Source organism: Rhea pennata, chromosome 14 (genome assembly GCF_028389875.1).
Source record: "Rhea pennata isolate bPtePen1 chromosome 14, bPtePen1.pri, whole genome shotgun sequence".
Lineage (NCBI taxonomy): Eukaryota > Metazoa > Chordata > Aves > Rheiformes > Rheidae > Rhea > Rhea pennata.
The window spans coordinates 16378580-16406132 of NC_084676.1; the positions used below are offsets into that span (position 1 = coordinate 16378580).

The 27553-nt window shown below is 42.2% G+C and overlaps 1 protein-coding gene across 1 annotated transcript in view; it reads left to right on the plus strand.

The window, feature by feature from the left end:
• Positions 1-931: 931 nt before the first annotated feature.
• Positions 932-27553, plus strand: part of ADAMTS2 (ADAM metallopeptidase with thrombospondin type 1 motif 2) — a 186621-nt gene continuing 159999 nt past the window's right edge. The window contains exons 1-2 of the mRNA XM_062587339.1: positions 932-1019; positions 1776-2137. Coding sequence (XP_062443323.1) covers positions 932-1019; positions 1776-2137 — 450 coding nt within the window. The remainder of the gene's footprint in view (positions 1020-1775; positions 2138-27553) is intronic.

Here is a 27553-nt window from a genome sequence, read left to right on the forward strand (position 1 = left end):
GGCGAAACAGCAAATGATCCTGATAATGTAACAGCTGAGTAAATACGTACATTATCGAAAAGGAATGAGCGGTATGGCATTTATCCTGGCCATATGGAAACAAATATAACTTGTGTTTTTTTTTTTTCTCCCATAAAGGCCACTCTTGATTATTTAATTATTTTTTATCTTCTTTATAGTATTTATAGTATTCTTGAATGCTTTCAGAGTCTGTCTCTCCATTTTGCAGATACTGAATACAAGACGATTTTGCAGCAAATAATTTTACTACTATTAGCAAACAGTCCAAATGTTTCTCCCTGTGAAATGGCTGCTCAGAACAATTTGAAGACCAGATAAAGAGCTCTGATTCTGGTCTGCCCTTGGAGAACACTCTGCTTTTCCATTTGGATCCTCGCTTTCGACACGAACCCTCGGCACCGCCGAAACTCGTGCTGAGGCGCCTCAAGTTTGCCGAGGCTCGCTGAGGTTTCCCTGGACTCCGGGGCAGGACCGCGCAGCCGGGGCGCCGCGCTCCGTCCCCAGCCGCTGCCCCGGCGCCGTTTCGCTGCTTCTCGCAGCTGCTTTCGGAGCGCCGGGGCGGCGGCGGCGCGGTGCTCGGCGCTGCGCGCCGGGGCAGGAGGGAGGGCAGTCCCGCTCCCTCGGCCCGGCCGCGCCGTGTGGCAGCGCCTCTGTCAATCAGCCTGACTTCACTCCTGCACGCCCTGTGCTTCCAGTATTATACCCCCGCCGCCTCCTGGTGTCTCTGCTTCGCTGCGAGCCGGGAGCGCGGCCGCCACTGCCGCTGCGGCTGCGGCTGGGCGAATGCGCGGGCGGCGGGGCGCGGGGCAGCGCTGAGCGGCGCGGAGCGGAGCGGAGCGGCGCCGCCGCGGCTGCGCTCGGGCGGCCCGGGCGCCGCGTCGCGCCGCGCCGCGCCCGCCGGGCCGCCGCGATGGCCCCTGCGGCGGGGCTCGCCTGCGTCCTGCTGTGCTGGGCGCTCTCGCTGCCCGCCGGCGCCCTGCGGCGCTCCGCGGACCGAGGTAGGTCTCGCCGCGCCGCCCCCCGCTCCCTTGAACTTCGGCGGCTACTTTTGCCGGGTTGCCAGTTGTTTGCGGCGAGCGGCCGGCGGGGCCGCGGCTCGGGCAGCGGCGGCCGGGGCCGGGCGCGGGGAGCGGCGGCGGCCGGGACCGCGCTGCCCGCCCCGCGCGGGGCCAGCGGCGGCGGCCGGCCGCGCTCGGCCGCGCAGCTCCCGGGCGGCTGGGAGCACATGGCAGCTCCTCTGCCGGCTCCTCCCGCTCCCAAACTCCCGGGGCTCCCGCTGCCGCCAGATGCCCGCGGGTCTCCCGTCGCTCTCACCAATCGATCCCCCGCTCCGGGGGTGCTTTGGGGGAAATGCCTTCCCCTCGCAGGCTTCTCACCTGCACACCGAGCCCCTGCCCCTACTCGCTGGCCACCCGGGTAGCCCTGCCGTCCCCGAGGTGACCCGGGCAGGTGGGCAGGGGCTTGAGGTCCTGCCGGGTGGGTGAAGGGTGGTGGGACCGTGCTGCTTGGGCAGGAGCGCGGGGTCTCTGCTGGGGGCAGGCTCATGCTGCTGCCTGGTGTTTTGGGGAGCAGAGACAGTTTGGATGAACTCGGCACACTTCACACCTGTGAATGAAGTGCTTGCACAGAGCGCAGTGTCCGTCTGCCTTATATAAGTGTCTGTTGTGTTAATGAATAATGAAATAAAAATCCCACAGCATCGGAAAGTGTTTGGTTCTAGTATCTCTCTCTCCCCCCCCTTGTTCCCGGTACAGATCGTATTTTGAGGAATATAGAGGAGTACAGCCTTGTCATCCCCACCAGCACCGATTCAGAGGGCAGGTTCCTATCCCACCTGGTGTCTGGACCACCAAAAGCACGCTTCAGAAGAGCTGCAGAGGACTTGCAACATGAAGCGGCAAATGAGCAAATATTTTACAATGTCACTGTTTTTGGACGAGAGTTTCACTTCAGGTTGCGGCCAAACTCCAGGCTTGTCGCCCCTGGAGCAACAGTTGAATGGCAGGAGGACTCCGACGAGACTCACATTGAACCGCTCTATGGGAATTGCCTCTACGTTGGGGATATCACTGATCTGCCAAATGCTTCGGTTGCTATCAGCAATTGTGATGGGCTGGTAAGTTACTTTGTTATTTTATTGAAGATAATTACATTAATTTCCTACAGTATTTAAATATAAAATGTGTGGACTGTCATAAACTCACAGCTCATATGGTAACTGTGAATGCAAATTAACTAATGTTCCCTTGTGTGGGAATAGCTGTGCTGCAGCAGGCACTTTTTGCATACAGTGGCACTAGAAGTTTGGAGCGCATGCTCTGTGTTAGCGCCTCTGTAACAGAGCAGTTCAAGCCAAGATTAATGTTGATTTGTGGTAAAGTTACTTGAGGTACCTGACACTTCAGAAACAGAGGACTGAATGTTGTGTTCTGGGAATCCTTTTCCTCATTTCACTTCCAGTCTGAGAAGGGAAATTTTAGAAGAGTTAATCCTGAATAATAGGCTGGACTGCTCTGTAAACAAATTTGATAGGTAGGATATGTTTTTCCCTTGCAAATTCAATTTGTTCAGAGTCTGTTTTCATGGATCTTTCACTCAGTGGATTTTATTGCTTAATCAAATGATTGATGGAAAGCAGCAAAGGAGTTTGAGTTTTACAAACAAAACAGCTTCCTGTGATGTGTTTTGTATGGCTGTGTGTGTTTGAAAGCTTGTTGCAGCTTTCTATTCTGGAGCACATGTTCAGTAATCAAATTAAAACTGTTTGTCCCAGACATCCTAAACGATCATACCATTGTTTGAACAGTAATTACTACGTAGCTGTTTGTGTATTGAGGAAAGGGCAATATTTTTGATAATGAACAGCTAATCTAGCCAAAATTTTCTTGCTATATCTTTTAGAGTTCATAATTTTCAGATTACTTAATTTTAATGCATTCTGTTCTCTGCATAAAAACCCCAGTATGAGTCAATTGTATTCCTATTTATTTAGTCATAGAAAGTTGTTCACTTGCTGTGCCAAGGTAACATGTATGGAGATAACATGTTGGCTAGCTGAGAATGGAAGGGAATCAGATACTTTTCTCTTTACTATTTCCTTTCCTGTGGTTTTTCTTTGCTGTATGCATTCCTGTTTTTAGAAGCGGGTTTTAATGTTGTAATTATTTGATGTGGACTGCTGTCCAAGGGCAGGAGGAATACTGGTGCTGCACAAGAAGAGCAATTCAGGAAGCAGAATTTAAGCTCGCAGACCTGCCTCTCTCGGGGGGAAGCAGGAGTACTTTGGTCTCCCTAGAGCTAGCACAGATCATTTTGCAGAAGACAAAATTCCTTTGCTCTGGGCAGTGCAGAGCTGAGGTGGAGCCAGTGCTCTTCTTCCTTGTTCATTTGTGCTGCAAGGTGGAGGAAAAGCCTGTGATGGCTGCTGCCTGACTTTTGCTGGCTCTTCCCATCAGCACAGGTGACAGGCATGGAGGAACCTATTCCTTCTTCCACCCAGTATTACCTAGAGCATGGACTCCTTCTATCTGGAGAAGAGAATTATGATAAAATATAACAACAGTTAGACCAAAGTATGGATGAAGGCTCTGAAGGTTCAGGGACTCGTGTTGCATGTGTAAATGACAAAATGTTTCTAAAATGCTCTCCTTTTCACAGTTGTAACTTCATAAATGCGAAGGAACAAAGCCAGGCCTCTACTCAACAGCACTCATAAATGACTCGAATTGAGAAAACTGCCCAGTTTTCTAGTCTTGTTAGCTGAGATGACTTAGACAAAATGCTATTAACTGACCCGCAATGACTGATTGCTACAGAATCACGTTGAAGAGCATCATGGAAGTGCTGGCATTGTGTTCAGTGGTAGCCTTACTTAAACCTTTGCTGGAGTTGACACGTTTGTAGCTCAGGGTTAGCCACTCTATGCAGTCAGCTGCTGTTTATGTCTTCAGTGATTTAAACTGCTTTTTTTCCTGAATATTTGTTGTGTTTCTGTCATGTAAATAGTCCTAAGTGACAAACTTGTTGCAAACAGAAAAATAATGATGATAACCAGATAAGCCTCAGCAGAAGTAGAAAGCAGATAGAGTTAGGGCCACTTGAATTTCCAGTTAACTCAATGAGAAGGCTTGTATTAATTTCTTAAGATGATAAAATATCACAATATTTTAGGATAGGCAATTCTGAATTTTAGGTTTGAACCAGCATCCGCAGCTTATGTGCCTACAAGAATGCCTGCAGCGTTCTTGTTTTTGTTGTCTGTTAGTAACAGGAGAAGCGGGAGAAGATTTGGTCTACTCCATGAGTATAATACTGATAGCCACCATATTCTAATCTGGATGTAGTGATGGTTTTTTGATGGCACTGCAAATTCTCTGACTCTGCTAATACATTTAGAAACTATTTATTTCATTGAGTATCTACATTGTAAATGTTAAAGGACAGAGACCATGTTCGTTTTTACCCGTGTCATTGAAACCTTACTGCAGGAAGCATTACCTCAATACCTTTAAGCATCTGGCCGTAATGATTTCCCTGAGATGGTGCAGTAAATCTGTTGTGGAACAACAAATTGAACTCCAGTCCCTTGGGTGCTGTGTTCCATCTCTGCCCATTCCCTCCTTCTAGGTTTCCTTTTTTTGCAAAGGAAAGTTAAAATCAGGTATAAACAGAATTACACAAAGTCCAAGAAAAGGTAACAGCAGTTCCCCAACTTGTGCTAGTTCCTGGGCAGCAATAATGAGCAATTAACACGCTGAAGTTATCACTGCACTTTACTATCTCTCAGTTTATGTTTTTATTTCTTGTGTCTGAAGGGAGTATTGGAGGGTTTCTTAAGCACCGTATTGCTAGGAAGATTCAGAGATCACTGTGCTGTATATTGTTCTCAGGTTTATTGGTATTTCAGATATGAATGAAGACATGAAGGCTATCAAATACTTTGGCATATCTGTTTTTTTCTCCACACCTACTTTACTTCAATGGAGAAATTCAGTTGTCTCATACATTTTCTTTCAGCTGCCTAGTGGTACAAGTGCCACAGCCAATGGTCTTGGCCTGTTCTTAACGTATCTCGAGTGTTTCTGTCTCCTTTTCTAGGTTATTTTGGAGAAAAGGGACTACGGAACGCTCTGACAATTGTTAGCGTTTGTTATATGCTTGCTTCATTTAATGCCTCGTATTTTCAGAGTGCTTGCTTTTGAAGGTGGTTTGACATCTGTCTGTGCTTCCAGCTTTTGCATACAGACATTAACGTTGAAATTATGTGGTAAGGTTGAAGTAATATGTTTGAATTCAAGTTTCATAGTTGATTTTTACATTGCAAACTTTTGTTGACCGAATCTAGTTTAAGTTGGTGAATGCATCTGCCACCTTGTCAATTTTTGATGTTATTTCCTCTGAACATCCCCTTTGGTTTGCACGTTACTGCCAAATGTGTCTTATTTTCCAGCTATTGTCAGAGAAGACTCTGTCTGGTGTTGTTGGTATGGCCAAAGCAAAAAGTTGTTGGAATGGATTTCTATGAAAATAGTAGATCTGCGAACAGATTCTTGAACTTTACTATAAATGCTGAAAGTTTTTAATCTGCAATCATTCTAAAAAAATAAAAAGTACACGTGTATATATAGGATGCATATATTCAGTTATCACTGGTCCTAACTGAAGTTATATACAGTTATGTTGGGGCCTCCCAGTTTTCTGTGGTAGAAATCAATGACAAAGCTAGTTTTATTGATCTTAAAATTGTCAGAGGCAGATGAAGAGAACTTCTAAAGTATGCAATCTGCATGTGTTTTCATGGCTGAAATGAGTCTTTGGAGATCATGGGAAAGTTAAAGCTAATCAATAGCTTTTCTTAACAGCTCTCTGAACTATGGATGTGATTTTTACCATGTAAATTTTTTTGGATAGCTTTCTCACTTAACATAAAAACTCTGTTTGGACAGTTTGGTATCATCTTGGCTGGCCTGGTAGCATTCAAACTAAATTTCCAGTAAGCAGGCAGAACCAACATGGTCAGCTCTCTGTGGCCTGTAGACTGTTGTGGAAGGTTCTGTATTTTGACTATATTCTTGGCGTGTGGCCAGGTCATTACCTTTGGACACTGCTGGAAGCTGAGGGAGCTAGCTAGCTAATCCTGTTCAAGGGCTGGCTGCGAAGGAGAAGTGCTTGGAGGCCGAAATAATGACATGAGACAATAAAGAAGTAGGATTATGGCCGTCCTTTGAGATTATTGCCTGAAGAGGGGCAACTTTGCCAGCACCTGTGAAACAGGCTGCTTTCTTGGGTTTTGTCCTCTTACTTTTGTCAGGACCATCTCTGTGAGGGACTGATTCCTGCTGCTAACGTCCTAGACTTGAAGGTGTTTTGCCATTACATATGTCTCCATGTTGCTCCACAACTTTTTTTTTTGAGAAGTTTTGTAATGAGCAATAGCTGAGCAGGGCAAAAGTTATCTTTAGTAGGGTCAGAATTAGTGCAGAGGTTTTTAGTCATGCCTGTGCTGTGTCACAGCGTCCCGTCCGGAGTGAATGCCCTTTCTTCACCCCAGCAGATGAGCCTGCCATTGTAGAACTCTTTGTGTTTCTGGATTCCTTGTTTGATAAATACCTGCACAGTGCTGGAGGCAGGTGTACCAAAAATACGTTCTTCAGGTTGACAAGATGGTAAAACTTGATTGTGGAACTTCGGAGACAAACCCTCGCCCAGCCTCTTCGTAGCGTTCCTAGACTGTGGGGGAGAGTGTGTGCTTAAACACAAGCAGATACACAGAGAGAAACACAATATGAACAGCACGTCTGGTATGGATAATAAACACACGATTAAATTAGACGTCCGAAGCCTCAGTGCAGAATCAAACCACATGCCAGGATCCTGAAGACTGAGGACAACAGCTTCAGGTTGAAAAAGTCGGTATGACCTAGCCCCCACTGAAACAAATAGAGGAACATCAGCTTCAATAACATAATATGATGTTTTGAGCTCTGCTTCATTAGTATAATCCTCTTCCTCTGTTTTTAATTAAAATATCATCTGTCTAAAGCGTCCACTACACTGTCATTAAGTGGGAAATTGTCAGGAATGGAGACACAGAAATAAACTATTGAGGCCATTTATGGTTGTGTGTTTTCTTGCGGAACTGTAAGCCTTACACTTCATGGATTCTGTCCTGGGGTACTCAGCCATGCCCACCATATTAATATAACTGACATAAGCGTTTCTTCTTACGTGTTAAGCTCAGCAGGGCTTGCTGTACAGCATTTCAGACTGTACTGTATTCTGCAATAACCCTCACAAGCCATTTGAGAGAAGCCTGTTGGCTGGCTGCTTGCCCAAATGCTGTTTCTTCTAGAAATGCTCGGGAAGCCAGCAGTGCTTTTCAGACTCTTGCCTAATGCTCGTAGTATCTGTAGTCCTAGGCTCATCTGGGTGGGTTCCTACACTCACTTTACTAGGCAGTCATAGATCTTCAGGAATTGGCTTGTGCTTTGATTATAATCGTAAGTGCATGTCTGCCAAATGTCCCAGATTTTGCTATTTATTATTTGTATTAGTTGTATTTTCTTTACAGTTTTAAATTCAGGTAATGTATTTTCTTTACAGTTTTAAAATCAGGTAATGGAATGTTCTTATTTTCTACAGTCTTTAGATTGCAGGGGAGTGTATTCATACAATCTTATTTTAGGTATCTAACGTAAATTCTAAATTTTTTGAGCCTGGGTTCCAAATTCAGTCAGTGGCATTTCTTGACAATTCAACCTACCTATGGGAAATGGCCACCTTTCTCCTTCCTGGGTATTTTCCCCCATTCTCCCCGACGTATTCTCTGTATTCCTGAAGACATTTAGACACCTGGTGAAATCTATTCCTGTAGCGTAATCCTGCTTAACTTTGAGCATATGCTTGAGCTCTTTGAAGCCAGTGAGTTTTAAGGATGTGTTCTTAAATGCCTTCTTGGTGGAGGGGCCTTCTTGAAACTGGCCGCAAAACTTCCACTTGAGCCTGCTGAAGCTAAATCCAGCTCACCTTAGGTAAATCATGTGGTTTACCTGGTTAAGATGGGGAAGGAGCTGCTCACAATGAATACTCCAGAAGACAAGCATGCTTATGTAACTCTGTTATTTTTCCATTGAGACATCCATCTCCTGCATTCATATGGATTTACAATTTAGTTTTGTGTCTATTTTATCTGGCTTTTGGATTACACTGGTTTGTGATATAGCAAAAAAGCAGAAGTCAAGGTAGCACAGTATTGTCTTCAAAGCCTGGTTAAGTCCAGTGCCTGACAGTTAAAACAGATGTTTCTTACAAATAATTCCAGTAATTCTGTTTGTATTCTAAGCTATTAGTGTTTCCATTATGATCGTGTTGCATTCATTTTTAGTGGATTAAAATTTGTCAAATATAATCTCTTTGTTTGGGAGAGTTTTTCCGTTAAATTCAAACCAAACCAAACCAAGGTTGTTGTCTGGTTTTTGTGTGATAGCAAAAGAAAAAGTGTGAACTTTTTGCTTTTCAGACAAGTAGAATTGTAACACAGTGTCAGGAAAAATATTAATAATTCCTGTGACACAGTATACAACAAAGCTGAAAAGCTGTTCTGTTTAAGAAAACAGCAGCCCTGGAGAAGGTTAGAAATCTCCATTCACAGACATCGTCTTTTTGAATTCATTTGGTTTCTCTCATGTCTAAGCCAACCATGTAGAGAAATGTTAGCAGAATCGGAGCCTGACTGCACGTCCACATCCATGTGTATGATATAAAGGACAAGCAGTGCCTGACAGAATGTAGTGGAGCTGTTTGAATGTCTAACATTCAAGCATATCTATATATTTTTTCAGGGTAGAGACTGTACTTAGTAATCCATTCCCCAGGTTTCTACTGTCAATGTCCCTGGCCAACTTTAGTGGTTAGACAGCCTCCTTCATTTTCTAAATTGCAGAGGCTTCTCCTTTTAAAAATTATAGCCTGAACACAGAGAATGTAAACACTATGATTCAGTCTCTAACTGGAGTAAATTATCCTCTTTGTGCTGTCCTTAAAAGAGACTCTTCCATCAGTAAGTACTATTTTTCTCTTTGCATCTTCTATGCATGGATCTTCTCACCTACTTTTTATCTGAAAACCAAATAAGTAATTTCCTACATCGTACAGGTGGACACCATCTGGACAGAATATCCTCAGGCAATCAATACTGGTATCTTTGTGGTATGTTGTAAGCCTTTGGATAAAAGATAGGTATTTCCTTATGTCTTATTTGACCTTGTGTTGTATTGTCCTCGTTGTTATAGTATCTCAGCTGTACCGTACTCTTTGACCACACAAGAACTAATTTTCCAACCAGAATATTATATCCTGTACATCCAAGAAAACGTGCTTAATGGTTACTTCTGCTTTCCATTGTGAAAGATCCAAATATAGTAACTAATTTTGATAAGGTCATAATTAGTTTCTAGGGTAAGCAGAACATCTATTTTGAGAAGTCTGTCCCCCTCCAGCTTCCAGAGGTGTGTCCCTTGAATAAACATTACTAGCTCACAGTAGCTAAGTGCTTCCTCATGGTGTGGGAAGGTTTTCCAGTATGCTCTGAGAGTTTAACAGTACAAATTCCTGCAAATGGCAAGGCCTTCCCTCATTTTTAGTTAATTATGTGTATAGTTTTTACTACAGAAAGTTAGAAAATACTTGTTTGCATCAACACAAATTCTAGTTGTTGAATGGAGTAGGACCTTTTCTCTACAGATCATACTAGTATTTTATTTGACTTGCTTCTGAGCAGTTTTTATTAATGGTGACTGTTGCTTTGTAAGCTGGTCATGCCGTTACTTAATTGCATATTCAGCTAGGACACTTCTCATACTGAGTCTGATTAACAAAGAAAATCAGAGAGCAGATCTTCAATTTCTTGTATGGGCTGTACAAGATTCCATTCCGTTGCTTCCTGTTAATAGCTCCAAGGAGCATGCTGGGTTTTCAGTTCACCTCTTCCCTTTATTGCTTTTGTTCTTCCAAAGTTTCAGTAAGTTCTTTAACACATCACATCTGGTTTCTTTAGCCCCTTTATCTGCCTGTGTTTTAAATTCATCTTTGTTTGCAGAGTCTTGACACAGCAGGTTCCCGGTTTTAATAGTCTGCAAAATGAAAGGCCTACATTTCACATGCTATTTTCAGCACCATTCCATTAAACTGTAACATTGAAAAGAAGACTATCCTCTTCAAATGCCGAAGAGCACATTGCTTCCTTATAACTACATCGCCATACCCACTATAGATCTTCCAAGTTATTCTCAAGTTGCAAAGTCTTGATGCTTTCCTCAAATCTGGAGCTAGTGGAGACGTAAGTGTGAATCTCAGCATTAATCTTTTTCTTTTAAGTAAATGTTTTCTGTTTAAAGTAGGTGTTTCCCTCAAGAAAAGGAGAAACGTAAGTTTTGTTCCTTAAAGTCTTTAAAACCACTTAAGTTGTCTTTAAGATGTCATTTTACAGTGCAGATGAGCTTCTCCAGCACCTTGTGTCTAGTGAAGGGGGTAATCCTGGTCCTCACCTGCTCCCTAGGGAGCTCCCTTTCCTCCTCTGCTCCAGCACTGCAGTGGGTCTTACCTCACAGCAGGTAATGAACTTGGCAAAACCCGGGAAAAGCTGCAGACAGTTTGGCTACTTGAACTTGTTCTCCGGAGAATGAGGTGAACCCTTGTGCAGGCAGAAGGGTGAAAGCGAGAAGCCCTCAGCTTGGCTGAAGCTGGTGCCATCTGATAGACTCAAACCCATTGGAATGAGTCCACTTAGGGGAGATGGACTTGTTGGACTGAACATCTGAAATTGGAACTGCAGTTTTGGACAAACCTATTCTGCTCTGTGGATGATGGTTTTCCATTTTTTACATCTGCAAAGTACAATATTATCACTTTTCTTTTGCTCTGATGAGCTATAAATACAGCTGCTTTAACTTCCTTCCTATTGCTACTCCCTTTACCTTTTTCTGCAGTTTCACCCCTGTGTTTGAATTTCATTGCCTGATCTTTTTTCATTGGCTGCACTTTTTTTTCAGCATTTAACCTTTAGCCCAGGGGAACTCAGGGGATGGATTGCAATACATTTTCTACTGAAATTAAACATGAAACCTACTAATCCTGTAAAGAGAAGTCAATTAATATTATTGGTATCCTTGTGGATAAGAACAACTCCTTCTCCCTTTAAGTAGGTAAAGCTAATATAATGCATTTAGGTTATTTCTCTTCACTAGGTACGTTAACTAAGGAGCTGCTGTTATTGCTGTATAATGAAGGTGAACCAAACCATTTGGGAACTATTTCTAAAACATCTTGAAGGTAAGAAAAAACTAGGAAGAAATATCTAGATTGTGGTCAACATTTAAACTGGTCTCTAAAAGCCATAAAAGCAAAACACCTTTCTGAGGTTTTAGGATGGCACAGTGCCGCATCTTGATATAAGGCCCTGAGTCTTTAAGGGCCTATACCTTTATTAATGTGCTTTCTGATATATTACTTCTGTATGAATAATGAAGTTGACAGGTGTGGAGAAGGAGAAGCTGCATCTCCACTACCAAGCTGGCCAGCAGCATTTCCCAGCTTCCTTTCCTTTACCCAGTCACTTGCAGTGCTTGCAAGAAGTCCCTAAAAAGGCAGGGATGATTGAATCTCGTATGCAGCACCACATGTTTTTCCAGGAGCTCTGAATGTAGGTCCCTTAGCCTGCTGATGTGCACGCTTGGCTCTGGTGCTGGGACTCCCGAGACTGAGCGCCTTTTGGAAATCTGGCCCATAGGAGGAGTTTCTTCTTCAAGTTGTCCCAGCGAACACATGCTTTCTGGCATGCTGCAATGAGTATTGTACTTATTACATGATGGAGAAAGTCAAAATAAGACCCCAGAAGGGAAGTCCAACGGGAGAAAAGGGACTTATTTTCTTGCAAGTTAAAATGTATCAAGAGCAAAATGTAATAAAAACCCATTCAAGTTTTAATAAAAATAAAGTAAAAATGATAGAATTGGAGGGAGGAAGATGGGAAAACACAGATTTTACTCCAAAGACCACATTTACTAGTGCTTCCCACCATATGCAAAAGATACTTGTCCTAGGTAGATGCATCTTGCGTGTTGTTCTCTCATGGTCAAGTGCCAGTGTCCGTGGCTGTTACATGTGTTGAAGGAGGGATCTGTTTGCAGGACAGAGCCCATAGTTTGGAAATGGGAAAAGAGCTTACAAAAGCTGCTGAAAACTAACTAAGGATAGGTGGCAGCACAGGCTGTGGTAACTGTTTTAATGGTGGTTTTATTTGTTTTAAGTCATGGCTTTTGGGTAAATCAGGTCCATCCAACTCATATGCAGAAGAATCACTTCTTGATTCTTCAGAATGTTAATATTGCTAGGCTCCTTTTTTCCCGCAAGCAGAAGAACTGTGGAAGGAATGTGAGAGATGCTGTTTGGAAAGCATTCTGCACACCAGAATGTATTTAAAAAACAGTCTTTGAGAAATAAATCACTACCTGATGATGAAGATAGCTTAGCTGGGCCAAGAGTCTTTCATGTGCCAACACTCTCTCACGTGACAGAATTTATATTGGAAGCTGGCAGTTTTCAAGCCTGCAAGGCTGAAGATGCCTAAAAATTTTCTTAAACGAAATAAATAATAGCTAGATAAAAATATGGCTTTGGAACTTAACAAATTACTTCCCTATAGAACACTGTGAACCTACCTAAAGGTCACAATCTTTTACTTATTGCAAACAAAAAAAAGCAGAAGCACAAATTTTACATCACCGTAGTTCAAAACCAATAAAGTGCTTAGGGTTGAAAAAGTTTTAGGAGTGAATTTGGATTGATTTCTGATTTATAACAAAGCTTGAAATCAGAATTTCGTAATAGTCTTAGTTTTCATTGTGAAAATGGCTGATCCAGCATTCATCAGTAAACCAAAGTACTAATCCTCAAATAAGTACTGGAGATATCCCGCAATATTAAATTTTTTGGCAGAGTTATGGCATATTAAGGCTGACATGAGCAGTAAGTGTAAAAATGTGATTAATCAAAGACTGACTTATCACTCCTGAAAAGAAATATGAAATTCAATCTGAACAAGCAATGGACAGGCAAAGAGAGAAAGGGGAATTTACAGGATGTTTTGCATTCTTTGAAACTTGTCAGTAGGGAAGGGTAGTGAATTTACTGTGAAAATACAGTTGTTACACAGTTAACTCACTGCAGTCAAATTAGGGCCAACAGTAATCATAAACATCTAAAACACAGTAAAAGTACTGCACCTATGAAAATATAGTGTAGCCTTACATTTCTCTAAAAAGAGAATCACACAGAAAAAAATAGATCCATATCAATTTTTATGTTGTGGTACAGCATCATTTTGCATAACAGCCTGGGAAGTCCCATTGCAATTACCTGATCTCTGGGTTTGACCCAAAGGTGTTGGAGTTGGTGTGTTTAGTTTCACTGGCTTCATTGGGCTTTGTGTGGGTTGGCTGGTTAGCAAAGAATTTGGTCTAGAGGTAGGCGATGGTCTCTTCTGGGGCATAACCTTGTCTTTTGCCTTGTTCTCTTTCCCGAGCTGTGGTGGTGGTGGAGGCAGATGAGGACGAGAGGGTCAAGCACAGCTCTTCGCGTCGCTGTTTATTCCCCATATGCTGGATAGCACAGGACAGAACTGCATGCTTCTAAAATTAAAATAGCTCTAATAAAGCTTCTTCCCCTTCTGCCTCATACCACATCCCTACCACAGAAGAGGTGATGCATTAACGGGGGATGAGGGCTCAGGAGAAACCCTCCTCTGGCTCACGCCAGGAGGATGAGGCAATTCCAGCTGCCTTGAATTTGCTCATTCTGCCAGCTCTTCTGTCTCTTTCTGCCTGTGAAGATGGTGCCGGAAAGGAGAAAGTCCTTCCTGCTTTCTGAGACTGTCCCTGTTTGCTTCTGCACTGCTGGAGTTGTGGTGTGGTGTGGTGGGGTCACGCGGAGAGAAGCTCCCAGGAGTAGAATGGAAATTTCTGAAACGCAGGGCTGTGCCTACCTCAGATTAGCTCTGGCCTCAATACAACCAGCATTGCTTGCAAAGAGAAAAATGCCCCAAAACACCAAACCTCCCAAGCCCAAAAAACAGATCGTGAGAGAGAACGACAGGAGAAAAACTCTTAACTGCACATCTGCTCAACAGGCTTTTGTGATAATTCAGCAAGAGCTAATTGAAACTCCCAGATCCCAAATACATTTCCAACCAAATGGGAGTTTACTTTCTCTGATGCAATCTCCTCTCAACCTTCTGTTGCTCCTCTTGGAGGTTCTTGGAGGAACCACCTCTTGGGTGGTTCAAATTCCAATGATCTGTTATTAGATGGAATAATTACAAATAGAGACTATGCAGTTATAGGAATCCAAACCTCTAATATTATTCATCATCATATCTTCATGGATTTTTGGGAGCTCTGTCATTTTGCATTAGTTGAGGATCTGGCCTTATGTAATTAGATGTCTCACTCTTCCAGTAACATGCCCTCTCCTGACAGTCTGAATTGCAGACTATTATGATTTGTTAAGAGAAGGAGGCAGCAGAACGTGTAAAATCTGTGAATGCATATAAGCTATTGGCATTAGACTTGGCAAAGTAATGAATTGAGGATTTGTGTACGTATTTTGGAACAGCAAAATGCATTTGAAGAGGAGATCAGTGATCTCAGCATCTCTGAGGTTCTTAGAGCCCTTGGTCAGGCAATGGGCAGGTGGGTTAAAGAGATGGCTGCGAGTGCTGCTGGTTCTCGTGCAAACCTTTGGGCTCACTGAAGACCTAGTGGCTTTCTTCTGCCTCTGAATTACCAGTCTGATGTAATTTTAGTGACATTTTCATGTTACCATGCAAGCCAGTAGAAATCATGACACCGCAGGCAAAACTGTTGAATAAATACAATGTTAATAATGTGAAATTCGCCCGTGATGGATATGCTGGAGGCCTTTGAAGGGTTCAGCTGCTTACTGCAATTTTGTGCTCTTTTGGAATGAGTGGAAGAGGTGTTTGCTTTAACTTGTGGATTTAAAAAATGTTGTACCTAGTTAACATATTTATAGTGTACGTTCAGAATGAACTCTGTGCAGTCTTTAACCTGAGGATATAATTTTGGAATATTGAATCGCTGCTTGCAAATACTTTGGTACAGTCTAGCTATCCCCTGTGGGAACCATAGGGCTTTTTTTTCTCTTTTCATTTTATATTTGTTTATTTTAAGACCACTTTTCAAACTTAATCCTCTTTATATCTCTTCCACACCACTGATTGCATTGCTTTGACTTAATACAATGTCAACATTTGCAAGGAGTCTACTGAGTTCTTAAGTTTTAATTTCAATTTTTCATTAGGACGTTACCACCTTAATTGAAAAGGCAGAGTCACAGACCCAATCTCATATATTCAGGCTGCTTTGTGGCCTGTATGCCATGGGTGACAAACTGTGAGATGCTTTGAAATATCATTGGGAAGACTGATGAAGACAGATTGACACCCCCCCTCCCCGTCTCCCTTGAGGAAGTTCTGATCTTTGGTAGGCTGCTCTAGGGAGGAGTTGGCAGCACTCAGGGAGGGCAACTAAATGTGGATTGCAAAGTTTTGAAACATTTTATCAAGCTAGAAACTCAGAGAGGTTTTGAAATTGCATTGAGGTGCTTCAGTGGAGTTGCACTTCGACTACATCTAATTAGAAGAAGGTGACCTTGCAGCTTCGCTGTGATGGTGCAGTACCGTGAGGGAGCGACAGAAGCAGACAGTGCGCACCCTGTCATACAGCAGCCCGTTTGGCTCCGTGCTTCCTTGTCAGCCTTTTGGCCAGCCTTTTAAAAAAGCACTAAATGAAGTTCTGTTAAAGTTCAGGATCTTTCGGTGAGCTGCCTAGTGACTACTGCCCTGGGCGTTCTGTCGTACCGATCAGAAAAACCCCACCACCGCTTGCATTGCCCGCAGGAGGAGTACCGGATGCCTGAAGTTTGGTGTGAAGATCCTATTGCTGTTCTGTAGCTGGTTTCTGTAAAGTTCATTAGCATCCACACAAGTTGGCTCTGTCCCTGTTTCCCAGCCTTGTAATGTCGTGGCACTGGGGCAGAGCAGGGAGACAGAAGTGGTAGACAGCCACCTTTGGTCCGAACCCTTCAGGTATTGATTATAGCTCAGACCACTGTGAACCTGGCTTAGTCCCTAATAAAGAGGTGGGTTTGTTGTTTGTTTTTTGTTTTTTTTTTCTGTTCCTGGACTTACTTATCTGCTGCATTTGGCCACAGATTCAGAGGGCAGCTACAAAAACCGATGCAGCCAATTCTAGGAAAGGACTTAACCCTGTAAAGAGTACTCCATGGTTAAACCAATATATTATTTGTAATTTTTGGTGCTTCTGGAAACACGAAAGCACTTGGCAGTGCCAGAGGGCAGCGCGTTGCACGGGCCAGACTAGCCCTAGTACTTGTGTTTTTGTGCGGAGGCATCTTTCTCACCGCAATGTTTTCTCCAAAGCCGATTGTAGGTGACGGCCGAGTCTGTGGGCTCTCGCTTGCTGCCTTCCCAGAGCCAGGGTGCTTCTCTGCGTCGTTCCTTTGCTGAGGAATGCGGAGCAAATGGCCATCTTTGAAATGAGTGCCAAGAGGCAGTTGATGTGCTCCACCACAGCCAAAGGGTTTGAATCCCAAAGCTGCACAGATTGTTCTAATGTCTCGCTCCCCACAGGCTACTACTGAGCTGGTGCACAGTGCCGCTCTCCTTTTCAAGGGATGGAAATACTTCCTTCACTGGAGAAGAATGCACTGTGGTTCCTGTGGAGAAGGATAGTGTTCTGAGCATTGAGAAGACTGTGTGTCTGTGTGTGTTTTGGTGGGAAAGCGAGGGAAGGGCCATAAAGAAGGCCAAGAGAAAGAACAGTTCGAAACATCTCATCATTATTATCAGGGTGAGATGCTGAGCCTGGCACTGGAGTGCTGAGGTGCTGCAAACAGCCTTTGAGTGAGCAAAAAATACTGTATTTCTTGGCTGTTCACAATAAAATCTTTTTTTCCTGCAAATATTCTCCTTTAACAATACCATCCAGAAGGGAGAATAAAGCAAGAAGCGATGTCCCCATTTATCCTCAGTGCCAGCCTGCAGGGCAGGGCTGGAATACTTCTTCCATTTGTGAGCAAGTTGACATTTTTGCACCTCATGAGCAAGTACACGTGACATGACAAGGTGAGTCAGGGCTGCTCAGAAGCGTGGGGCAAATGGAAGCCGAGAGCTGGAGCCGTCAGAGCCCGTCACAACGTTGCAGGTGCACAGTGGGATGCTCCCCTGCAGAGCTGCCCTGCTTGCTCCCACGGCTGGCCGAGGTTCCCTGCTCCAGCCCGCGGGGGATTGATGCACCACATAGCCCCATCCTGAATTCTCTTCCTCCTCTATTAAAATTTAAGCCACTCAGGGCTGGTATTTCTGGCAAATTTCTTTGTAGGGAAAGTTGTCTCCCAGTTTGCTGTGTTGCCACGATGGATTATTGTGAAATAACCCTCCCAACACACAGACCTCCCCAAAGCAGCAGCACAGATTTGATTCTTTTATTTAGGCTTTGAGGAATTTTAAAATGTATTCTGTGATTCTGCGTCCGAGTCAGCATGGGTTGAGTGTGATTCCTGTGGTCAACCTTTGCAATAAGCTTAATGTGTAATGTGCCCATAAGTTAAAATATGCTGCTGTGTAAGAGGTGATGCAGTGGCATGGTGGGGCTGGGTTAAAATGGACCAGAAGAAGGTTTAATAGCCCTGTTTACATGGCTTCGTTTTGCTTGTTTTGTGGTTCATTAATTTCTGTAGTGAATAGGGCACAGTCTAAGAGCAGAAAGCCTCATCTCTACTGTGTATTATAAAAATAACTGGTACTCTCTCTTCCTAAATTGATTAAAGCGGCTCTGGAAATTCAAGTGTGTATTTATGTGAGACTGACTGCTCCACTGAGCATCTTAATGCCGCAGAATGTAACCCACCGGCTCAGCATTGGATGTCGTCTGGGCAAACAGCCTTAATGGGGTATTCATGTTGGTGATGCCAGCCCAACAGATAGCTGTGTTGGCACAGCAAAGATGTGGTGAACTTTGGTGCCAGAGAAATAACAAGTGCCTGGGGCAGGACATTTTCAGATAGCTTTATTGGCAAAACTATTCTTTTGCAGGATGATAGCTTCAGAAAGATGTCAAGTCTTTGGACCTGATCGTGAGGAGGCTTTATGTAGCAAAGTGCTGCATATATGTTTAAATTCTTTCTGGTACTTCAGTCACATCGGCAAAAAAAAAAGGTTATCCAGCTGTTTTTATGAGATGTTCAATAATGAGATTTACTTTAAAGCAAGTAAAAACCTTAGGAAGGTTTTAATATTGTACTTTAAAGTATAAGCTTGGTGTATCAATTCTTTTTGCTATGGGTTTTTTATTTGATTCTAATATTAATTCAGGAGTTGGTCCAAAGTCCATTAACATAAATGAAAGGGGGTTTATTGACTTTGATGGGATCTGGATCATGCTGCACTAATTAAATAGTAAAGTATCCATTAGCAATGAAGAAAACAGAAGAGAGGAGAGCCAAATACTGTTGTGATGAACCCTGTGAAATTAAGTGAACTGTAGCCAAAGTCTCAGTATCTTTATAGATGAACTTTTCCATATAGCTTTACCTCTGTCTTTTTAAAATAGGTATAACTGTGGGTTTTTAGATGAACTATATTTATAAAGATTCTTACATTTGTCATGCCTATTTACAGGTTTCAGTAGACACATTTATTCAAAGAAAGTAGTAATAAGAAAAAGATGGGAATTAAGCATGGCAGAATAAAAAGGTGTTAAACAACACTGAAGTCAGGGACCAATAATGTACACTTAATTTGCTTGAATATTTTTGGAAGGCATTTTTGGAAGGCACAGAGTTCCTGGATTCCAAAGAAAAGAGAAACAGTTTTTGGGAGCTATTGGTGCTGAGTAGAAGTAAAGGGATAGAGTCCATATACTTCATATTTGGAAGGTCTCAATAAAAAAAGATTAAAAAAAATAGAAAAGACTATTGTGGAACTAGCCATAGAATCAATCATGTAGAGACAGATTAAAAATACGTTAATAAGCACTGAATTTGTATGCGCTGCTAGATGGATGCAAAAATCATCTGGCATTTTGTACTAAAAAATTGGTTCCTCATTCATTTTGTTGTGATACATTTTGCCTGACTGGAGCAGTAGCCCTTGAATTCAGTAGTGTACAGCGTTGGTGAGGCACGGTGGTCAAGACAACAGCAAAATGCATTTACAGGCATTTCATGGTGACAGTGGGGTCACTGGAAAATAAATAACACCTATTTTAAAAGAGTTGCATGTGTTGGAATGCAATTGTAGCTATATCAGTTGAAGTTTTAGAAGAGACTGGCCTCCCATCTATCTGCAGATGCCAGTCGGTATGCCTGACTCCTGAGGTATCTTTGAAAACACAACCCTAAATTAGAACATTTCTAAAACATCTTTCTGGCATTGTTTGCTTGCGGATGCATTTACACTGAACAATATTGCTTTCATGCTTGTCCACAGGGTTATTTCCTTTGTCTTCAAGCTTGCTATGATACACTAAGCATCCTTAGCTCTCTCTTAAACCTAGGTATCAAAAAAGAGGTTTTTCCCATCTTCACTGCTTAGTTATTTTTGAAAAAATATTGTCTACAATGAAAAAAAGTTTTTATTAAAGTTACAAACAAAAGTTTTGACAATGACACCATGAAAACTCTGAAGATGCATGTTCTTCATTGATTACATGAGAATGTGTTATATTCTAGAGCTCTTCTGTGTTTATAAGTGTACCTTGTATTTCTATTTTAAAAAATCATGCATATCCCTTCAAAGTTGAGGTGCAGACTGGAGATTTTCAAGCTGAACTATAGATCTGAAGATTACTGTCACTTTGGTGATAGACAAAATTCCAGAATAAATTAATGTATTTATAAAATAAAATTTCCTTGAATACTCAAAATAAGAAAGAATGAATAAATCCGTCTTAGGTCTAACAATTCAAACTCTTTTGCGCTTCCTAAAATAAAGTTTTTAAAGTGTAATTCCCTTCACCAGCCTTTTTTAATCTTCATTTTCAAATCCATTGGTTACTTAGTATAGAGTTTCCTGAAAAATTCTCTGGCTATACATTTTATGTGAGGAAGATAATTTGGAAAGGATTTTTTCTTTTGAGAAAATGGGTGGATGGGGATTGTGTCTTCGAAGGTGCCTTTTGATGGAAAGCTATATAAAATCGGTTGTTTAGGAAACTGAAAGTCGTTCTCGTGCCTGTTGAGAATGGCAGGAGGATGAAGCAGAGGAACTCGTCGAGGAAGGATGTCGTTGCACTGTGACACCCTGCTCGAAAGATGTCCCAAGCGGCAGGCATCATCTTGCAGAAGAGACGGGTTATGAAAGGGGGCCAGGCAGAGTTGTTGTAGGCCGCTAGCAGCCACTTGCCTGTATCTGTTGGCCAAGAGAGGCACATGGGTAAGTAAGGCTGGGCAAGGCATGTAGGATTCACTCTTAAAAGAGCTCATCTCTCCATTAAAGTAATTTCACAGTTATACATAAGGGCAGTTCCGTGGAGAGACCAGCATATGGGAGTATGGAGATGGATTTGCTGTATATGGACCGCAGAAGAAAGTCTTCCCATATAAAATTATTTTTGGTTCTGAGGAGATGGAAACAATCTGCAGCATAATGTAAATGCTTTCATCACATTTGGCTTCATTGTTTCTGCGTTAAAATGTTTTTCTCTGAGAACAAACGACAAACTAATTTTTTCCCTCCTCAAACCTAATTTGGCAACTGTTGGGCCAAGTTTCTTTTCCCTTTTTTAATGTTAAATGTTGCCGTATGTTCCAGGCAATACAGTGTGTTCCCATAGCAACCTCTTCTTGTGTCTTGAACTTGTCAGCATCAACATACTCCGTTTAAAACTACAACGCTTTCCCACATACTGCTACCTCCTTGGACCGCAGCGACTTGCCAAAATCTGGGTCCTTGCGGACAGCCGGAGCTGGGGCCGGGAGGTGGAGCGAGGGAGCGTTCGCACGCGCGGCTTCTTTACCGAGGCCGTAACAAGTCCCGTTTCCCTGAGCTCGGCATGAACCAAATAGGCGGACCAGGATTTCTGCTCCCAGCAAATAAGTCATTCACTCAACGTCTAACCCAAACCCCGCAGGTTTTTTTCCCAGGGCTGTTTATCTGTGCCTCCTGGGTCTGATTTTCCGCTCGTTACCCAGCTTTTGGGCTGGGTCTCCCTGACTTCTCTCCGCAGGCATCTGCTTCTCCAGCCGGGCTGCGTTCGGCAGAGCTGATGGTGCCAGGCCTCCGCTCTGGACGCTGATGTGCACCAGAGCTCCCGCTGCTGCTCTCCGCTGCTCGGCTGTTCCTTCCTTTTAGCCCAGTGAACGATGAACCCTTTTCAGGTTAAGCACAGCCTAATCCAACTGACAGTGTATTTGCAAAATATTTAAGAAATAATGAGAAAGGAGAATGGAGAAGACCTAGTCAGCTGGGAGGGAATTTGCAGGATGGCATTCCCGCGAATGGTGACGTGGCCAAATGGAAGTATAAAACTTCCTGTTGTAGGTAGGAGGGAGCACTAATAGGGTACTATGAGATGTGTTTTTACTATCTTCTTTCTTCTGTATCATGGTTTGGCTGCTGAATTGAGCTTTTAAAAAAATACATTTGCAGGCATGGGCAACCTGCCAAAAATGTGACTAATAAAAAAATTGCCTATTGATCTCTTTTTAAAGCCTATCTTAACATGGCTCTTTGGAAGATGGTAATCAATTCTCACTGATTGTGATATTTGTATAGACACGTTCCCGAAGGATAGCACCATTTGTTCCAAACAAAAGAGCGTGAGAGAGGAACACTGCTCTCCTCTTTGGCTGTCAGTGTATATTTGGATTGATGTTTTATGTGATTACGTAGGAGAGAACTGATCTACCTGGAAGGACTTGTCATGGCTGTTAAGCCCTTACTCCGATGGTGTATCTCCACGTTAAAATCGAAAGAGGTTAACTGCTTGCTGTGTCTTGATTTGTGACTGTACGTGGCTTGGAGCAGGGGAATCCCTTCAGGAATGATCCTGCACATTCAGAAAATGCAGGTGTGGATTTTTTCTTCTGTATTTAGTGAAAATGCAAATGAACTGCAGCGACATTTAGTTATTAGGAGTTTTACTGAAGCACCTTGTCCAGTTATTGCTGCTTGCAGGTTAGCTGGTACGGGGATATCCTGCATCCCACTTGCTGCATTTCCCACGTATGCATGGGAAATGCAGCAACATTTCTGGGAGCTGTAGCACTCCCGTCCTCATCGGAGGTGACTGTATTTCAGGGTAGGGAATTAACCTTTCCCCGTGAGACCTGGGAAGAGAGGTGACACTGTATTGGACATTGATGATTTATCGTCTAGGGCTGAACATGGACTCTTCCCTCCAAAAGCAGAGCAGGTACTGGTGGTGCTGAAGGAGTGACAATGCAACAAAAAGCAGGTGTGAAACTACCCAGACAAGAGTCTGGCCATACGTTAGCGTATCCAGGCATACACTTACATTCCTCTGATGATATCTTTATCAGGAGAGAAAAGAAGTAGATGTTCTTTGAATTTCTCCTGGACTTTCTCAAAAGCTAAACTGGTACAGTATGTTCTTGAGCCAGTGCTGTGATCCAGCTGGGATACAGCCAGAGTGACAATAATTTGATACTTTTATTTTGCTAATGAGGAAATGAGTTAATTCATATAAAAATTCTCTTTTTGGAAAAAATAAAACCCTTTTAATCATCTCAGAGATACTGATTTTCAGATAGTTTATGTTTTGTCTCTGAACCAACCAAACATTTCATACAAATAACACAAAAACTTTGTGTTTTCTGTATTCCTTAAATCCTGTTTTAGACAAGTGAAAGGGCTTTTCTCCCTTTCAAAGTGCAATTGATTCTCTTGAAATTCTAGGTATGTAAATAAATAGATTGCTCTCTCTTGTTAATTTTCTACATCTTGTGCTCACCATGGCATAATCCAGTAACCACCCCCTCAAATCCTCTTTGGAGGGCGGCGAAAGTTCTGTTCTGTTGTCACAGAGGGAATTACTAGGATCCAATATTCCCTTTTTGCCTCTGAGTTGTAATGAACTTTGCCTTTTCTACAGCCTTGTCCTTACATTAACCCTTTCCAAGCATTTGCCTCTTCTTTGGTCTGTCTCTTTATTTCATTTATGCCTTTTCTGCATATGAATCCCCAACTAAATATAAAATTGACAGCTACCATTCCTATTTCTGAGCAAAGGAAATCAGTCCTTCTCCAAAGGACATGCGCGTCTCAGTATTTACCTGTTATCCTTCTGGTTTGGCGGTCCAGGCTGATGCCACGCTGCGGTTCCCGGGTGGCGATGTGGCACGGCAGGTCCTCGCCGGGCTTCGGCTCTGACCTCCTGCGCGCACGGGGAGCACGAAGTCGCAGCCCTTGGAGCTGGGGATGGGATAACGCGGTCGCACAGGGAAGGGGCTTCAGAGGCATCGTGTACACGCTGCTAACTCCTCCCGCGCTGGCAGTGTTTTATCTCCCTCTTCTAAGCTTCCCCGGACTATAGATACTGGCTGTCTGGGGAAGAGAGAGATAAAGCTTCTCTCTCTGTTTTGTTTTCAGAAAATCGGCTAAAGTAGGAATAAAATGCTAGCTCGGAGAGGTTAGCCCGGCTCTGTGCAGCAATAAGATAAATAGTATTACCTTCACTTACACAAATAAATTTTGCCTCAATTAATTCTGAAATAGAGAATTCCTCAATTATTTGGGCCAGTACAATCGAAAAATAACAGATGAAAATGCATTTAACAATTTTTTTCCCCCCAAATGTCAAGTTCATGCTCTTCATTTTGTATTTGTGGTTGCCTTCAGTCACTGTGACTTTATTGGTTTTTAGAGAATGCTATCAGAATAATAAAATATTAAGAGAGACTGACAAGGCCTTAAGAGAGCATAAAAGCCCAATTCAGAAATGTGTTTGCATGTGTCCTTAATTTTAATCCCCTGTACCTTATTAAGTACATATTGCTCTTTTCTTTTGGAAAGATGTTAAAGTTTAAGTAAATCTTTTTAGTTTCTGGCTTAAAATTTATGGGAACTACTGGAAAAGAGAGTTTTCCTGGAGTAGTGTGTGTCATTTTATTTCACTGTACTTGTAACATTTTGTTGTTTTTTCCAGCTGTTCCAAGTACCTTTTGCGAAAGACAGTTGACCATTTTTGTGGAACTCACAGAAACAGAAGATAAAATAATAATTAAATCTAGGCTGAACACTTTAAATTATTGTACATTTAAAGTCCCTAAAACAAATATGAAAATGGAATAAATCAGCAAACAGTGCTAATGTATCTCCAGAGCATATGGGAAAGATGGGTAAAATAAGTAAATCTTACTTTCAGTACTTACAGGGAGCATAATACCATTAAGAAAGGAAAATGTAAAACATGTGATAGCAGCTGCCAGACTAACCACGACACTGAAGCTCTCACGAGAAATCCCCTTTTGAAGCTGCACATAGCCTTGGCCAACGCATTCTTTTTGGATTGATGTTTTTTGAGTCCTGGTCTTAGGCCAAAGGTAAATTCTTATGTATGTGGAAACTTTCAGCAAACTCCATTCAATCACTTTTTTAATTCTCTCTCTCAGCAGTGCTCCTGTCGCCATACCACCACTGTATGAGTGATACAACAGCTAAAGGAAGTCTGCTGATCATTAGCTTGTTCTGTAGTGTTTATGGTGATCAGATGAAGCTAGTTTAGTACCTTAAATTGTGAGCAATGAGTATTTGTTGCATATGTTCACAAACATTTTGCTGTGGTCTTTTACCCTCTATTTTTAATATAACCGAGAACATTTATGACCTTAGTGTTTGGTCTCCTGCATGATGCAAACCACAGAATCTACTGTAGTCATGCCTATATCCAGCCTAATAAAGTGTCTGGGACACAAGACACACCTTTTAGGAAAAATAAGAAGATTTTGAAGCTTCCAAAGGTTCTGATGATTTTCTGAACTGCTTCATATCTATCTGCCCACTCTATAAATCCAATCCTAAGTACAAAATTGAGTAGTTACACAGGGAACTGCAAAAGACATATGGACCTAGCGAACAGTGGAACCTTCCACTTGCAAGTGCGGTATGGTCTTAACTTGCTTGACCTTCACTGAGTTTAAACTACCTAACTCAACTCAGAGGCTTTTCATATCTTACTAATTGTTATGTAAGTACTTTGAGTATGTAATCCCAGGCAGCTGGTTTGAGTTTCTGAGCTGCTAGCTGTTGGCACTTGTTGGATCCATGCTGTAGACTCTTTAGCAAGTGAAGGTGAGTTGGGCTTTACTGTCTTCTTCTGTTTTGGTTCCAACTTATTTCAAAGCACTTTGCAATTATTTTAGTGTTTTATCTGTATCTTCCCTGTGCAGTAGCTATGATGAGCATCAGTATTCCAGAAAAGAGAGCGATACTGAACAAAGACTTTGAAGTGGCCAGAACTCTTGTGTGAGGTACCATGAACTGGTTAGACAACTGAAGAAGTTCTAAATTATGTTTCTAGTGCTGTTTAAAGATGATTTTCAATTTTACTCAGACTGGCTTGGTTGAAACACATTCACTTGTGGTTTTCTGGCTTGAGGTAGAGATTTCAGAGCTGTTTTCAATTGCAGCTTTACTTGGGTGACTTGAAACTTCAGTGTTGTCTTTCTGTTGCATGTGTGTTTTGCTGTCCTCTTCTCTGAGGAGCTTCCCAGAGATTCGTAATGGTTCTGCATCATCAGTGGAGAACGCTTTTGCGGTTGGGCTTTTTGATCTTTTTCATTTCTTTAGGCTTTTCTTGGCCAGCTGTTAGCCTTAGGTGCTCAGCTGTTCTAACCAGGCAAGAGTGGTGGTTGCAGAATAGATCAGTTTAGGATGCCTGATAATCTTAATTGTGTATGAAGCTGAATCTAAATAATCAATTACTTGCTGTGACTTATTTAATTTCACTCATCTTGTTCTCTCCTGAGGGTTTATAAGGTATTCATACCACATTTTTGCCTTAATAAGTTAACTCTCCCTTTTCTAGGGAGATATATATCAAACTACAGAGTTTTAAATGAGGATTACAGTATTATTGGCATGTGTGCCTCACTTTTATTAGAATGCATATTAGTGGAACATTCGCTGATAAAACTGTGTGATAAAATGCTATCAGTTCTTAAGAGAGACCAAAAAACTAAATGGAGTTGTTGGGAGACAAAGCTGGCCACCAAAAGAGTTTGAACTCTGCTGTAATCTAGGTTTCCATTTATTGAATTGATAATAGCAGATAAAGAATGATCTCTTCTTTAACCTAGTGATGTGGAGTTTCATATTTTTGGAGTACTAGAATCAGACTTTTCAAGTTCTGAAGAAACAAAGGCTGTATTTTGGTTTGACTGGAGGCCTTGGAGGTTTTTATAAAAGACTGAGAGCCTTTTAATCTAAAGAAATAAATGACATGTTTCTGCTTGCTGAATACAGAAAGACAAATTTACTGTTTTTTCTTTGCTTGGTTTTGGGGATTTTTTTTGAGTGCTTGTCTGTTAAAGGCTGTAATTGGCTGTGGAGAAGGCCTTTTACTTGTGTTTCCCAGTCATGGATGTCTGCACTTATCTCATTCTTGGCATCCTCCCATTTCAAAGTAAGACGTGGCAGTAAAGTATTCTGAGGCTGTGCCAAAGAGCAGATTGTTGTAGGGGAAAAAAAGTATTTCTTATATGTTATGCTGAACTCCTAAGCTTCTGAGGAATTAGGCTAACACAGTTTCCCTATAACATTAAAGGAAGAAGGTAGTTACCACCCCAGTAACAAATTTGGTGGTGCCTTTGAGTCCAACAAATATGTGTGCAGGAAGAGAAACTCTGGTCTGTATGGCTTTACCTGTCCGCTTTGCAGAACTTGGCTTGGCAGTAGCTAAGGGAAGCAGAGAGACATCTGAGCTTGCCTCCAAGGGGTCTGGTTTCCTTGACTCTGAAACAGTGTGAGAGCTGGTGTGAGCAAGGTAGTCGCACTGTCGGAAGAACTGTGCAACAAGTGAGGGTTTCCTCTTTTGAGGGGAAATATATATTTATAAAGTGGAAGTGCATGTGAGTGAGGGGAAAAGGAGGAGGAAAAGCTGCCAGATTTCAATGTGTGGTAAGTGCAGATCTTCCTTACAAGCAGGGTTTTGCAGGAAAAGAATCCTCCAGTAGTCTCTAGTGGGGTGGATTAAAGGCATTAATTAACAAACTGGAAAGTAACTGTGGTAGTTATTATAGCTGAAAATATGGAGTGTAGTTACAGAAGGAGAAAGCAGAGAGGAACTTCCCATGTTAAACCTATGCATTGATTCATAAACCCACATGTATTAATCTGTGGGAACCTACTTTTGGAAACAGGTAGGACTAAAGTATGTTTTGTTAAAGTATTAAATTTGAGTTGGAATGGGAGAAA